The sequence below is a fragment of the Oncorhynchus keta genome, chromosome 3 (genome assembly GCF_023373465.1).
Source record: "Oncorhynchus keta strain PuntledgeMale-10-30-2019 chromosome 3, Oket_V2, whole genome shotgun sequence".
In the NCBI taxonomy this organism is placed as follows: Eukaryota; Metazoa; Chordata; class Actinopteri; order Salmoniformes; family Salmonidae; genus Oncorhynchus; species Oncorhynchus keta.
The window spans coordinates 7,702,436-7,716,983 of record NC_068423.1 but is presented as its reverse complement, the minus strand read 5'-3'; the positions used below and the strand labels follow the sequence as shown (position 1 = coordinate 7,716,983).

Below are 14,548 nucleotides of genomic sequence, written 5' to 3'. Positions count from 1 at the left end.
AAGGGGAAACCAGCAAAGATGGAGAACTCGCTGTCATCCGCACACACGCACACACACACACACACACACACACACACACACACACACACACACACACACACACACACACACACACACACACACACACACACACACACACACACACACACACACACACGAGATGACAATAGGGGAGACCAAATCCTTCCAAAATACCCTCCAGCCACAGTACATTACAACTCTGCATTAGTGCCCTGTGGTATACGGTCTAATATACCACAGCTGTCAGCCAATCAGCCAACCAACCACCCAGTTTATAACAGACCGTATACCACAGGTATGACAAAACATGTATTTTTACTGCTCTAATTACATTGGTAACCAGTGTATGAAGCAATAAGGCACTTTGGGGGTTTGTGGTTTATGGCCACTATACCACAGCTCAGGGCTGTTTCCAGGCACTCCGGGTTGCGTTGTTCATAAGAACAGCCTTTAGCCATGGTATATTGACCATGTACCACACCTCCTCAGGCCTTATTGCTTAAAAATCCTATATATATATATTTTTAATGGTCTAGGTGAGGGGCCCTACACACAGCGCTTAGTCTGCCTATAGGAAGAGGAGGCTCTGTGCACACACACACACACACACACACACAGAGCCGGGTATGAGTTGGGTTCCCCTTAGGACAGAAGGAGATGGAGAGATAGACAGCGAGCGGTAGGGAGGTAGAAAAAGGAGGAAGATAAGAAACAGGCAGACAATGATAATAGAGCAGAAATGGACAGATGAAAAAGAGAGGACAGATAAAGAAATAATGGACGTTAATTAGACTCAATGACCTGAAAGCAGACGTCAAATTCATTCCCGAAATGTATTGTGCAGCTCAATGACTTTGAAGTTACTTTGAGATGATTTGGGTATGAAACGTAACACATGCTCACTGGTGGGACATTAACTTAGTGGTTTTTGAATATTAGTTTTCCTAAATATTATCAGCTCCAGGCAGTTACTTGTTCTGCAAAAACAATTGCAGTCTCTCCCTGACTATAGGTAAGGAAACAAATCTGTAAATGTGTAATTTGGCCGAATTATTCCTTTAATATCACTGATTGGCCAGATTCCAATCACATAGGCTGCTTTATACACGTGCAAGTTCAAGGTAAGGTTTTATTAGTCATACTGTATGAGAGGCAGGCCGCCCAATTATTATATTTTTTCCCCACTAACTGGTATTTTGACAAATCATATCAGATCTTTTTCAGAGCCGATCTGATTGGTCAAAAGGCAGATTTGTGAAAAAAAAAACATGACAGAATTGTGCAGCCTGTGTGAACGCAGCCCTGGTGTCCCAGGTCTGAATCAGTCCCTGATTAGAGAGAATAATGTGCCAGGCTGAAGTTTCCCCCAGGAATATCTAGGATCAGCTTCCCCTCCACTAATGCTAACCTTAACCATTAGTGAAGTAAATGCAAAACTGACCCAAGATCAGTGCATAGGGGCAACTTCACCCTACACCGAAAATCAGATGCACTGACTTGAGAAGAGGGGGAGTATAGTGTCAATTATTTCTCCTGCTACCAACGTGGACTGACATCTAGTGGCCAACAGTAATATAATACAGACTGTGCTGGGAATGTAAAGCACCCACACCCACACACATTATAGTAACATAGAAATTGTATTGTTAACAGACATTGGAGTATCCATATACTTTAAATATGCAGACATGGTTAAACAAAACATGACTTTCACTTTTCTTCAGTACCATGCACAACACGCTAGGCTACATGCTAACTGTGCACAGAGCATGCACTGTGAGTTCAGTACCCCTTTCAACAAAGTAAAAAAAAAAAAAACACAACTTCTACATATCAATGCAGATGAAACTAGCCCTCAATGTAATGGTCGCGATCTAGGCCATGTTTATTGCATCTGCACTGTGCAGAAAATCAGACCTCACAAAGCCCGGAGAAGGGTCTTTCTTGAATTGCGGCTTTCTTGAATTGCGTCGTGTCCCCCCGCGTTTGAAACCATGAAAAATACTTTAAAAATGTCAAAACGTTACACATCATACATGTTTTTTGTTTATCACGAGCTGTTTATCAATGATAAACATATACTGCATTCGGAAAGTATTCAGACCCCTTGACTTTTGCCACAGTGTTATATTACAGCCTTATTCTAAAATGGATTAAATAAAAACATTTCCTCTTCAAACTACACACAATACCCCATAATGACACAGCGAAAAACAGGTTTTTGACATTTTTGCAAATGTATAATAATAAAAAACAGAAAAACGTTATTTAAATAAGTATTTGGACTCTGCTATGAGACTCGAAATTGAGCTCAAGTGCATCCTGTTTCCATTGATCATCCTTGAGATGTTCCTACAACGTGATTGAGTCCACCTGTGGTAAATTCATTTGATTGTACATGATTTGGAAAGGCACACACTTGTCAATATAAGGTCCCACATTTAATAGTGCATGTCAGAGCAAAACAGATCTGGGGAAGGGTACCAAAATATGTCTGCAGTATTGAAGGTCACTAAGAACACATTGGCCTTCATCATTTTTTATTTTTTTGCCCTTTTTCTCCCCAATTTAATGGTATCCAATTGTTTTTTTAGTAGATACTATGTTGTCTCATCACTACAATCCCGTACGTGCTCAGGAGAGACGAAGGTTGAAAGTCATGCGTCCTCCGATACACAACCCAACCAAGCCACACTGCTTCTTAACACAGCGCACATCCAACCAGGAAGCCAGCCGCACCAATGTGTCAGAGGAAACACTGTGCACTTGGCAACCTTGTGCACTGCGCCCAGCCCACCACTGCTTCCTGATGAGACAAGGATATCCCTACTGACGCTAAGCCAATTGTGCGTTGTCCCACGGACCTCCTGGTCAGTTACAACAGAGCCTGGGCGCGAACCCAGGGTCTCTGCTGGCACAGCTGGCGCTGCAGTACAGCGCCCTTAACCACTGCACCACCCGGGAGCCTGGCCTCCATCATTAATGTGTAATGTAACAAAATGTGGAAAAAGTCAAGGGGTCTGAATGCTTTCCCGAATGCCCTGTATGCATTGTTTAAAGTCATTAGGGCAAGCAAATTGGCTTGTCCCAGTAGCGTTGAGTAGAGTAGTAGTGACATGTTTTAGAGATATCTATCAATCATTTTAAATGCTAGAAAGTAAACAACATTATTTAAATAATGTATAGATCAATAAAAACAAAGAATGCTATTAGAATACTTTTATAAGAATGATATTAAAACCAATATAATATGTGTCCCTAAGTTTTATTTCATTTGGTGTTACTGCCTTGAATATCACTCATTACAAAGATAAACAAGAACCTTGAGCATTCCCTCCGGTGGCAAACTGTTATTGGGGGAGGGGTCTATATTAAATACAATTATTAGTTAATCACACCCTTTTAGTATGTCATACATTTGAGGATTTCATTGATCATTTGGTGTGTCTAAATACCAAGTGTCATTGGTGTTAGTAAATGTAAATAAAAACCTTTAATTGTCAGCCAAATGATTAACCTTACCACTTTAGCAAACAAGAGTGATCTCCAGTGTTCTGCAACAGAACCGATACTTTCATCTCTTGAGAACCGGTTATTATTTTTTATTCCAATGTCCTAATGTCTAGTGTAGAATTCGTAAGTCAGTGAAGTGATGATGCCTGTAATAGACTAAACACAATCCTTTTCACATCGTGTCATGATGTTCAGTGCTTCAAGCAAAACCCCCTCCATGTCCACCCTTTTCTCTCGCTCCCTCTCCCCACCCATGAAATATCAGTCACTTCTCGTGCCTGCACTTAACAATCAAACATGGAAACAACTAGTTTACCTGTTCCATAGCAAGCAGCTCAATCCCGTGCTTATTGGTGGAGTAAATGAATGAGTGAAATTGAAATTAATTGTGAATTCTGGGTGTAACCCTGCCCCGGAATCAAACCTGTGTTCAGCGACTGTCAAGCCAACACCTTAACTGTTAAATTGTTGGCTTATTAACAATTGCTGGACCCAGGTTCGAGTCCCGGGACTGGGCCGCCCCTAAAATTGGCCCCAATATACTTCCATGGTTGGTTAAATTGACTACTTCCCTTACCTGACCAATTTCTAGCTACAACTTCCGAGTCCATTTGAGAGGATCAGCTTAAGCAGAGTGAGGTGTAGAATTACTGATCTACAAATAGTATTAACTGACAAATAATAGGTTTTGTGTGATTGAGATTCGCAGAGCCACGCCTTCCCTGGCTCAGGCCATCCCCTGCCAAACACACATGCACAACCAGACATTGATTGGTTGATTGATTGGAAACAGCTTGTGTCAATTACAGAACATTTCCTAGGATTTTCTACCTGCAACAACTAGAGGATTATGCTGGGAATACCGGTCAAATCACAGTGCCTTCATTTCCACAACAAAAAGCATGGACCTAAGCATGAGATGCACAGCGCGCCTGCAAAAAAAACTACAATCTGGAACGCGCTCAATGATAAGCATCATCTCCCCTCCGTGGCTGCACAGCCACCAAGACTGTTCCTCAGACAGTGACGTCTGCAATCTGGAATTCATAAGGAAGTGCTGTCTGGAACACTACCATTCAGCTTTAACACTTTTAGAACTCTCTCTTTTTCTCTCTCTCTCTCATTGTATTTCTCTCTCACTGTGTCTCTCTCTTTCTCACATGCATACAAACAGACACACAAAGATAGGCATACATACACACACACACCAGTGGCGGTCAGTACCGTTTAAGATGAGGGAGGACGATTTATTTATATCACAGCATATTGGATGACTCTCGTTCATATTCCATTCACCTAGTTCAATGTAACAGCGATAGGTTTAGGCCACTACGTGATACTAGAATACTTTTCCCTATGACGTTGCTACAACCTAGCCTATGAATGAATGTTTATAACGTAGCTGCACACAGGTTGAGAGACAAATTTGAGGCAACAGACAGTGACATCAATACCACCTTGCACAATACCACCTATATCAGCATACCAGCTGATATAGGGTGTAATCATTAGTCCAACAGTTGCAAACGAGAGTTTCTATTGGACAAATTCAAGTATGTCTATCCCCGTTTTTTTCTGTTTGCTTCCGTTTAATAAGCATATTTCACCAGAATCGGCAGAACGAATTACACGCGTAAACACAGTTCACTTTCATAGCACGTTATAGTCCGCGCTCTCCTCCTCTAATCTTGTCCCTTCGCCTATGGACTTCAATGCACAACAGTAAAAAACCTTTCCAAGCTGTACCGCTACACACAGCCTACATCGTTGTCACCATATTAGCTAAAGTAGCGTCATAGTCAGCATAGTTAATAGAACCAACCCATTAGTAAACCCGCTACAATCACACAGTAATGTTAGTGTACAGGGCCCTGGTGGCAAAAAAATTAGTAATACCAAAAGCTTACCTTGACTTAGAAGAGTTCCAGTCTTGTATTGGATAGTCATAGCCAGCTAGCTAACATAGCATCCCTCTGTTTGAACAGTGTGTTTCAGTAGGCTAAATTAGCTAGCTGCATTTGTTAACTAAGTGAAATTGAAAGTGAACAAAAAAAAAGACAAAATCTCTCTCTATTTCTCTTTTGCTTCTCCTTCATTTTGGAAGAAATACATTTTTTCATACCTGTTCAACTATTGTCTTTTCTCTCTCTTTGAGTCAACTACTCACCACATTTTATACACTGCAGTGCTAGCTAGCTGTAGCTTATGATTTCAGTACTAGATTAATTATCTGATTATTTTATTGGGTGGACAACATGTCAGTTCATGCTGCAAGAAATCTGATAGGCTGGAGGATGTCCTCCGGAAGTTGTCATAATTACTGTGTAAGTCTATGGGTGGGTTGAACCTCGTGCCTCCTGGGTTTTGTATTGAAGTCAATGTACCTAGAGGAGGACTGAAGCTAGCTGTCCTCTGGCTACACCATGGTGCTACCCTACAGAGTGCTGTTGAGGCTACAGGAGACCTTCTTGGCAAAATAGTATGTTTTAATCAATTGTTCGGTGACATGATTGTATTTAGTATGGTTTTATCTAGAAATACTAACTTTTTGAATGTTTTACAATTTACATTTTTATGAAATTCACTGAGGAGGACGGTCCTCCCCTTCCTCCTCTGAGGAGCCTCCACTGACACACACACACACACACGAATGCAAGCAAGCACACACACAACTGCACAAACGCACACACGCACGCACACACACGTATTTAGATATTTTCTCCACACTCTTTATATAATAATTAGAAAACATCACTCTGGATCGTCAATCATCTTTTGCCACAGAATCTGAATCTCCTCTCTGTAACACACAGCGCTCTGTTATTCTCCCTTCTTCTTTGTCCTCCTTGGTCCACCTTTTCCCCTCTTCTCCTCATCATCCAGCTCCTCTTCCTCCTCTCCATGTGGAACTCTCAGGTGAAGAAACTGGGCAATTCTTCCCTCTGAATTGACCCTTGACCCTGGGAAGAGGAATAGGCTATTGTTAAAGGTGTACTGTCAAATGTTGTTTGTTTTGCTTCTTAGCCAAATGTTTTTGTAGTAACTAACAGATTGCACCTTCAAGAGTGAGTAAATGAGAGAGTGAGTGAGTGAGTGAGTGAGTGAGTGAGTGAGTGAGTGAGTGAGTGAGTGAGTGAGTGAGCTAGAGCATGTATTTGTGTGTGAGTGCACGCATGCAAGTGAGCGATAGAGTATTTCTGCTGATACTCCTCTGCGTTCCAATTCTCTACCCTTCATCCTCAAGTGTACACTTGTTCACTTGCTGCATTTAAATTTAAAGCACTGGTGTGGAAGTTGTGGAAACTCCCTCTATCTCAGCTGCCTGTGACTGGAACGAATTGCAAAAATCGCTGAAGTTGGAGACTTTTATCTCCCTCACCAACCTCAAACATCTGCTATCTGAGCAGCTAACCGATCGCTGCAGCTGTACATAGTCTATCGGTAAATAGCCCACCCATTTTTACCTACCTCATCCCCATACTGTTTTTATTTATTTACTTTTCTGCTCTTTTGCACACCAATATCTCTACCTGTACATGACCATCTGATCATTTAACACTCCAGTGTTAACCAGTTGAAGCTAGGGGGGCGCTATTTCATTATTGGATAAAAAAACGTGGCCGTTTTAAGCGCAATATTTTGTCACAAAAAGATGCTCGACTATGCATATAATTGGCAGATTTGGAAAGAAAACACTCTGACGTTTTCAAAACTGCAAAGATATTATCTGTGGGTGCCCCAGAATTGATCTTACAGGCGAAACCAAGATGCAACCTCAAACAGGAAATGAGCAGGATTTTTGAGGCTCTGTCTCCTTATATGGCTGTGAAAGCGCCACGAATTAGCCTGCCCTTTCTATCGTTTCTCCAAGTTGTCTGCAGCATTGTGACGTATTTGTAGGCATATCATTGGAAGATTGGCCATAAGAGACTACATTTACCAGGGGTCTGCCCAGTGTCCTTTGTTGAAATTGTTGCGTAATCTCCAAGCTGCTCGCATTCATCCATGTGATTGAGACAGAGAGGAGACTTCCAGGAATGATATATCATGAAGAGATATGTGAAAAACACCTTGAGGATTGATTCTAAACAACGTTTACCATGTTTCAGACGATATTATGGAGTTAATGTGGAAGAAAGTTTGGCGTTTGGATGAATGAATTTTCATTTTTTTTTGGTAGCCAAACATGACGCAGAAAACGGACCGATTTCTCCTGCACAACTAATCTTTCAGGAAAACGGAACATTTTCTATCTAACTGAGAGTCTCCTCATTGAAAACATCCGAAGTTCTTCAAAGGTAAATGATTTATTGAATGTTTTTGCTGGTTTTTGTGAAATGTTGCCTGCTAAGGCTAACGCAAAATGCTAAATGCTAATGCTAACGCTAAACGCTAAACGCTAAATGCTAGTTTGCTATGGTTGAGAAGCATATTTTGAAAATCTGAGATGACAGTGTTGTTAACAAAAGGCTAAGCTTGAGAGCAAATAGATTCATTTCATTTCATTTGCGATTTTCATGAATAGTTAACGTTGCGTTATGGTAATGAGCTTGAGGCTGTATTCACGATCCCGGATCCGGGATGGCTCGACGCAAGAAGTTAATCTGCAAAATTGTAATTATTCGCCTACCTCTTCATGCCTTTTGCACACATTGTATATAGACTCCCCTTTTTTTCTTTTTTTTTACTGTGTTATTGACTTGTTAATTGTTTATTCCATGTGTAACTCTGTGTTGTCTGTTCACACTGCTATGCTTTATCTTGGCCAGGTCGCAGTTGCAAATGAGAACTTGTTCTCAACTAGCTTACCTGGCTAAATAAAGGTGAAATAAAAAAATAAAACACCAATCCAATGCTTTGAAATTGGCGAGTGTGGGGAGGGGTGCACAAGTGCACACTGCGTGGGACTTGGGACACAACACCCATGTTGTGCTTCTCTCACCAGTGGTGGAGACAGGGGATATATCCAGGCTCTCCTCACAGTCCACGCTTTCCTCCCCAGAGAAGTCATCTGTCTCTTCAGGGCCACAGGTTCCCAGAGACTTCATGCGGGCTTGAGCCATCCTCTGTACAGCTGTGAAACCACACAGACAAACAGGCAGACAGGCAGACAGACAGACAGACAGACAGACAGACAGACAGACACAGAAAAGAGGGTAATTTTTTAGTTTTTAGAACCAAAACAGTTTTAAGATCAGCTATGCCAAAAATGCCAAATTGTACTTTAGTATGCAGCCACAGAAAGAAATGGACGGACAAACAGATCGGGACACGAGACTTAATGCACGGCTTCAGGTATTGCTAATAGTAAATATACTATATCATAAGGAACGGGTCATGTGAGAGTGTGTGCGATGTTGCCTATCTGCACTGCAGCTGTGTGCCCCATCCTATAATCCTGGATGATCCAGAGCAGTGGAGACTCACAGCTGTCTCTGCCCCTAATCTCACAACACCCACACGTTCACACACACGTTCACTTACACACACACACACAAACTAACCCAACACACACACACCTCATGATTAAGCCATTTCCACTTAAAACCCTTTCAGTCAAGACAGATATAGACTAATCCCAGGCCAGAAAACATGGCTACAGACAGGAAGTGGTTTCCTCAACTCTCCCAAATGCTTTATGGGTCACTGTTTACATAATAAGATGATGGATAGTCAACCTACCTTTGAGTGATGGAGGCTGGTACACATGCGCATTGATGTTCTTGGTGAGGACGCCATTTTCCCCAATGACCCACTATGCAGATAAAGAGAAAAACAATGTCAAATCTACAAAGGCCCACTATTCCCTATGTAAGGCACTACTGGCCAAAAGTAGTCTGCAATATAGGGACCAGGGTGCCATTTAGGCTGCATCAGACTAACTCACTGCACATCCAACACATTGGCCTAAGAAAACGGTGCCTTGCTCTCAAATGAAAACTGAGACAACCACAACAGATTGTCACATCATGCAAGGGTCTTCACACCTGGTTCTTGAGAGCCACAAAGTGTGCAGACATTAGTTACAGTCCAACACCTGATTCAAGTAATCAGTCTTGATAAGACATGTACAGATGTAGGATCTTCATTTGATCGCCCTGTTGCAGTGTATTTGAAGTTTAAAAAGGCTTCTGACGTTTGTAATTTCCACTTTGACATTTCAGACTTGATTTTGATACGATAAATGTATCAACCACTACAAAAATGTCCATAGAGTCGATGTGCTCACAGAAATCGAATTAGCATAATACAACAATCCCCATCAAAATCCGTTTTAAGATGCAGATGTCTTTTTGCATGGGCTGCGCCTCAATCCACCACATCCGCCAATGCGGTGGAAGATGGCCGAACTACAGTGGTGTTTGTCAGACCTTGAGGAATATTCTCACGAAAACAAATGGTTTGGCCTACAAAACTAATATGACCAATATGGAAAGGTAAGACTCTCACGAACACGATGGTGTCCATTTTGCTTGTCTGAAGGTAGCCCGGTACTAGTGTCAAACATTTATGGAAGTGTATATGGAAGTAGTTTAGTGCCCAAATGTTTTATTTAAATATGGGTCAAAAAGCAAAAAATACTTCCCAATCCTTCTTATACCTCTCAGATATAGGACAGACACTTTAAAACATAACTTCTTTTGATGTATTTTTCCAGTATCTGTTATTCCATGTGTGAATCAGCTAGCCAAATGTCCCTGTGTGTGAGTACCTACAGACAGCAGAGGCCAAATGTCCCTGTGTGTGAATACCCCGATTCTACACAAGTATTATTTTTTTTAGTTACAGTAGCTTGTAGCTTTACCTACCATGATACTTTTGAGCCCTTCAAATCCCCCCTTCCTAACAAGCATCAAGCTCTTTCCTTTTCTTCTCACTGACATTTTGGATCAGTCATCATATCAAATGACTAAGGGATCTAGAAAAAGAGGGAAGGGAAAGAGGGGGAAGGGAGCGAGGGAATAAATCAGGCGAGCGAATAAAATGGACACTCCAGTCACGCAATCGATAGCGCCACTAACATCATCTCCCTATGGGCTAAATGGGTCCTAAAATTCATAATAAAATAGCTAAAGGATCTTAAAACAATTCCATATGTTAGTTTTAGTTGAACCCCCCTCCTGTTTTAGATTCAGGATTATTTTCCTGTTGTAGCAAATTAAGATCCTACATCTGTACCAGTTTTAACAGGTGCGATAGAGCTGGGCTTGATCAAAAATCCTGCACAACCCATTGCTCTCCAGGACAAGAATTGGGGGACCACTGCTGACGGAATGTAATTGAATGCTGTGGTTAGTACTTCAAGGACTGCATGTAGGTTTAGTGGTGTGATAGTACTTGCAGGCATTTAAGGTGGTGCTGTTTTACCTGGTGATTGTCGTTTTCCTCCTCGGGAGACGGTTGGTCTGTCAAACGGAATAGCGTAGCGGGTGTTGGTCTCCGCCTCCGAATCTGAACAAAAGTGAAAGCATTTGTTTGGATTCAATCTCTCAAACTGCTTATGGGTGAATCCTAACTTCCACCTCATTCCAATTTTCATTTAATTGGCAATGCATGTCCAAGTGAAAATTTGAGTGACCAACTACTGTAGTTCTGTAGTAGTGAACGAGACAAGGCATGCCAGCCCGTGATGTAACACTATTCAGAAATTTGGGCCCGGGATTGTCCGAAATCAGGATTACATCATGTTGAAAATGCACGTCCTGGTTTATGAGTCTTGCTGGGATCGAGATAGCCGGATTACAGCTCCCTCCACTATTTTGCTTTATTTCCTTATCCTCAGCCTCTGTAATCTTGTGCTTTTTCCACCACAGCCTAATCCTGGCTGTTCCTTCCCTCCTCTGATGCACTTCCAGTTCTCTTCACAAATAGTCTTGGACAATCTTACAGCCTCTCCCCCTGTTCTTTAGTCAGACAGGCAGACAGATAGTCAGTCAACTCTCATCCACTCATTTCAAGTCCAGTCTACATCCATTGCTGTCTCACTTGCCTGCTCCATCTCCCTCCCTCATACATGCTGTATCCACTGACTCTCCTCCTGACCTGGCCCAGGGGAAGAGCTGGTGGAGGAAGGAGAGTACACATAAAAAATACTTATACTATGGTCTAAATACTCTTTTGTTATTGCATTTATATACTATAGTATTCATTGTAGTGATTTTGCAGACATGGCTGTAGTATACTATATTTACCATAGTGTTTTTGCAGACATGACTAGTATACTGTAGTATTTACTGTAGTGTTTTTGCAGACATGACTGTAGTTTATGGTAGTGTTTGAAGAAATTAATGTAGTTTTTACTGTAGTGTTTTTGCAGACATGACTGTAGTATACTATATTATTTACTATAATGTTTTTGCAGACATGACTGTCATATTTACGCAGACATGACTAGAATACTGGAGTGTTTTTGCAGACATGACTGCAGTATTTACTAAAGTGTTTTTGCGGACATGGGTAGTATATTATAGTAACACCTGCCGACTAGGGTTAGCTAAAATGGCACAACTACCAGACTAAGCCTACTGTTAAGTGAGGGAACACCTCAACCAGAATAGAAGACCGTTCGTGATAGACCGCCTATTGAGTTGGGTCAACAGTTCTGAGCAATGCAACGGACCAGACAACACATTAGCAATTTATTTTTATTTTTATTACAATTCTAACATCTAAACGTTACACAGGTTCTAGGCCCATTAAAGGGAAACTGTCATACCCTGATCTGTTTCACCTGTCTTTGTGTTTGTCTCCACCCCCCTCCAGGTGTCGTCCATCTTCCCTATTATCCCCAGTGCATTTATACCTGTGTTCTCTGTTTGTCTGTTGCCAGTTTGTCGTGTCTCGTCAAGCCTACCAGCGTGTTTCTTCCGTGCTTCTGTTTTTCCAAGTCTCTGTTTTCTAGCCCTCCCGGTTACGACCTTTTCTGCCTGCCCTGACACTGAGCCCGCCTGCCGGACCATTCAGCCTGCCCTGACCTCAAGCTTGCCTGCCGCCCTGTACCTTTCGGACTCCGATCTGGTTAATGAACTTTTGACAGTCCTCGACCTGCCTTTTGCCTGTGGAAAAGAAAGAACAGTTAACCACCAAATTTATTTTTTTACACTGCCGCTACTCGCTGTTTATTATCTATGCATAGTCATGTACATATGCATGTACATATTACCTCAACTAACCTGTACTCCCATACATTGACTCTGTACCGGCGGTACCCCCTGTATATCGTACTACACTGGCTCTGATGCTCGTCGGATGTGGCAGGGCTTGCAAACCATTACACACTACAAAGGGAAGCACAGTCGAGAGCTGCCCAGTGACACAAGCCTACCAGACGAGGTAAACTCTTTCTATGCTCGCTTCGAGGCAAATAACACTGAAACATGCATGAGAGCATCAGTTGTTCTGGAAGATGGTGTGATCACGCTTTCCGCAGCTGATGTGAGTAAGACCTTCAAACAGGCCACAGGGCCAGATGGATTACCAGGACGTGTACTGCACGCATGCGCTGACCAACTGGCAAGTGTCTTCAATTACATTTTCAACCTCTCCCTGTCCGAGTCTGTAATACCAACATGTTTCAAGCAGACCACCATAGTCCCTGTGCCCAGGCACACTAAGGTAACCTGCCTAAATGACTACTGACCCATAGCACTCACGTCTGTAGCCATGAAGTGCTTTGAAAGGCTGGTCACGGCTCACATCAACACCATCATCCCAGAAACCCTAGACCCACTCCAATTTGCATACAGCCCCAACAGATCTCAGATGATGCAATCTCTATTGCACTCCACACTGCCCTTTCCCACCTGGACAAAAGGAACACCTATGTGAGAATGCTATTCATTGACCACAGCTCAGCGTTCAACACCATAGTGCCCTCAAAGCTCATAAATAAGCTAAGGACCCTAGGACTAAACACCTCCCTCTGCAACTGGATCCTGGACTTCCTGATGGGCTGCCCCCAGGTGGTAAGGGTAGGTAACAACACATCCGTCACGCCAATCCTCAACACAGGGACCCCTCAGGGGTGTGTACTCAGCCCCCTCCTGCACTCCCTGTTCACTCATGACTGCACGGCTAGGCACGACTCCAACACCCTCATTAAGTTTGCCGATGACACAACAGTGGTAGGCCTGATCACCGACAACAACAAGACCTGGCCGTGTGGTGCCAGGATAACATCCTCTCCCTCAACGTGATCAAGACAAAGGAGATGATTGTGGACTACAGGAAAAAGGAAGACCGAGCACGCCCCCATTCTCATCGACGTGGAGCAGGTTGAGAGCTTCAAGTTGCTTGGTCATCACCAACAAAGGAAGAAGGCCTATGCACACCAATACAGTCGTGAAGAGGGCACGACAAACCTATTCCCCCTCAGGAGACTGAAACGATTTGGCATGGGTCCTCAGATCCTCAAAAGGTTTTACAGCTGCACCATCGAGAGCAATCTGACTGGTTGTATTAGTGCCAGGTATGGCAACTGCTCGGCCTCCAACCACAAGGCACTAGGACCCCCAAGCTATAAGACTCGTGAACACCTAATCAAATGGCTACACAGACTACTTGCATTGCCCCCCCCCCCCTCTCTACACTGTTATGACAACTGCTCGGCCTCCGACCTCAAGGCGCTACAGAGGGTAGTGCGAACGACCCAGTACATCACTGGGGCCAAGCTTCCTGCCATCCAGGACTTCTATACCAGCCAATGTCAGAGGAAGGCCCTAAAAATTGTCAAAGCCTCCAGCCACCCTAGTCATAGACTGTTCTCTCTGCTACCGCACGGCAAGCGGTACAGGAGCGCCAAGTCTAGGTCCAAGAGGCTTCTAAACAGCTTCTTCCCCCAAGCCATATGTCTCCTGAACATCTAGTCAAATGGCTACCCAATTGGCTACGACAATTTGCAGTGCCCCCCCCCCCTCTCTAAACCATTGCTACTCTCTGTTGTCATCTATGCATAGTCACTTTAATAACACTACCTACATGCACATACTACCTCAACTAACCGGTGCCCCTGCAC

At 43.0% G+C, this 14,548-nt stretch overlaps 1 protein-coding gene across 1 annotated transcript in view; it reads right to left on the bottom strand.

Annotated features, from left to right (window-relative positions):
- Positions 1–1,056: 1,056 nt before the first annotated feature.
- Positions 1,057–14,548, bottom strand: part of LOC118369023 (protein phosphatase 1 regulatory subunit 1B-like) — a 45,320-nt gene continuing 31,828 nt past the window's right edge. The window contains exons 2-5 of the mRNA XM_035753530.2: positions 10,903–10,986; positions 9,217–9,289; positions 8,477–8,608; positions 1,057–6,494 (exon numbers count right to left, since the gene is read on the bottom strand). Of these exons, the coding sequence (XP_035609423.1) occupies positions 6,355–6,494; positions 8,477–8,608; positions 9,217–9,289; positions 10,903–10,986 (429 nt within the window). The 3' untranslated portion in view covers positions 1,057–6,354. The remainder of the gene's footprint in view (positions 6,495–8,476; positions 8,609–9,216; positions 9,290–10,902; positions 10,987–14,548) is intronic.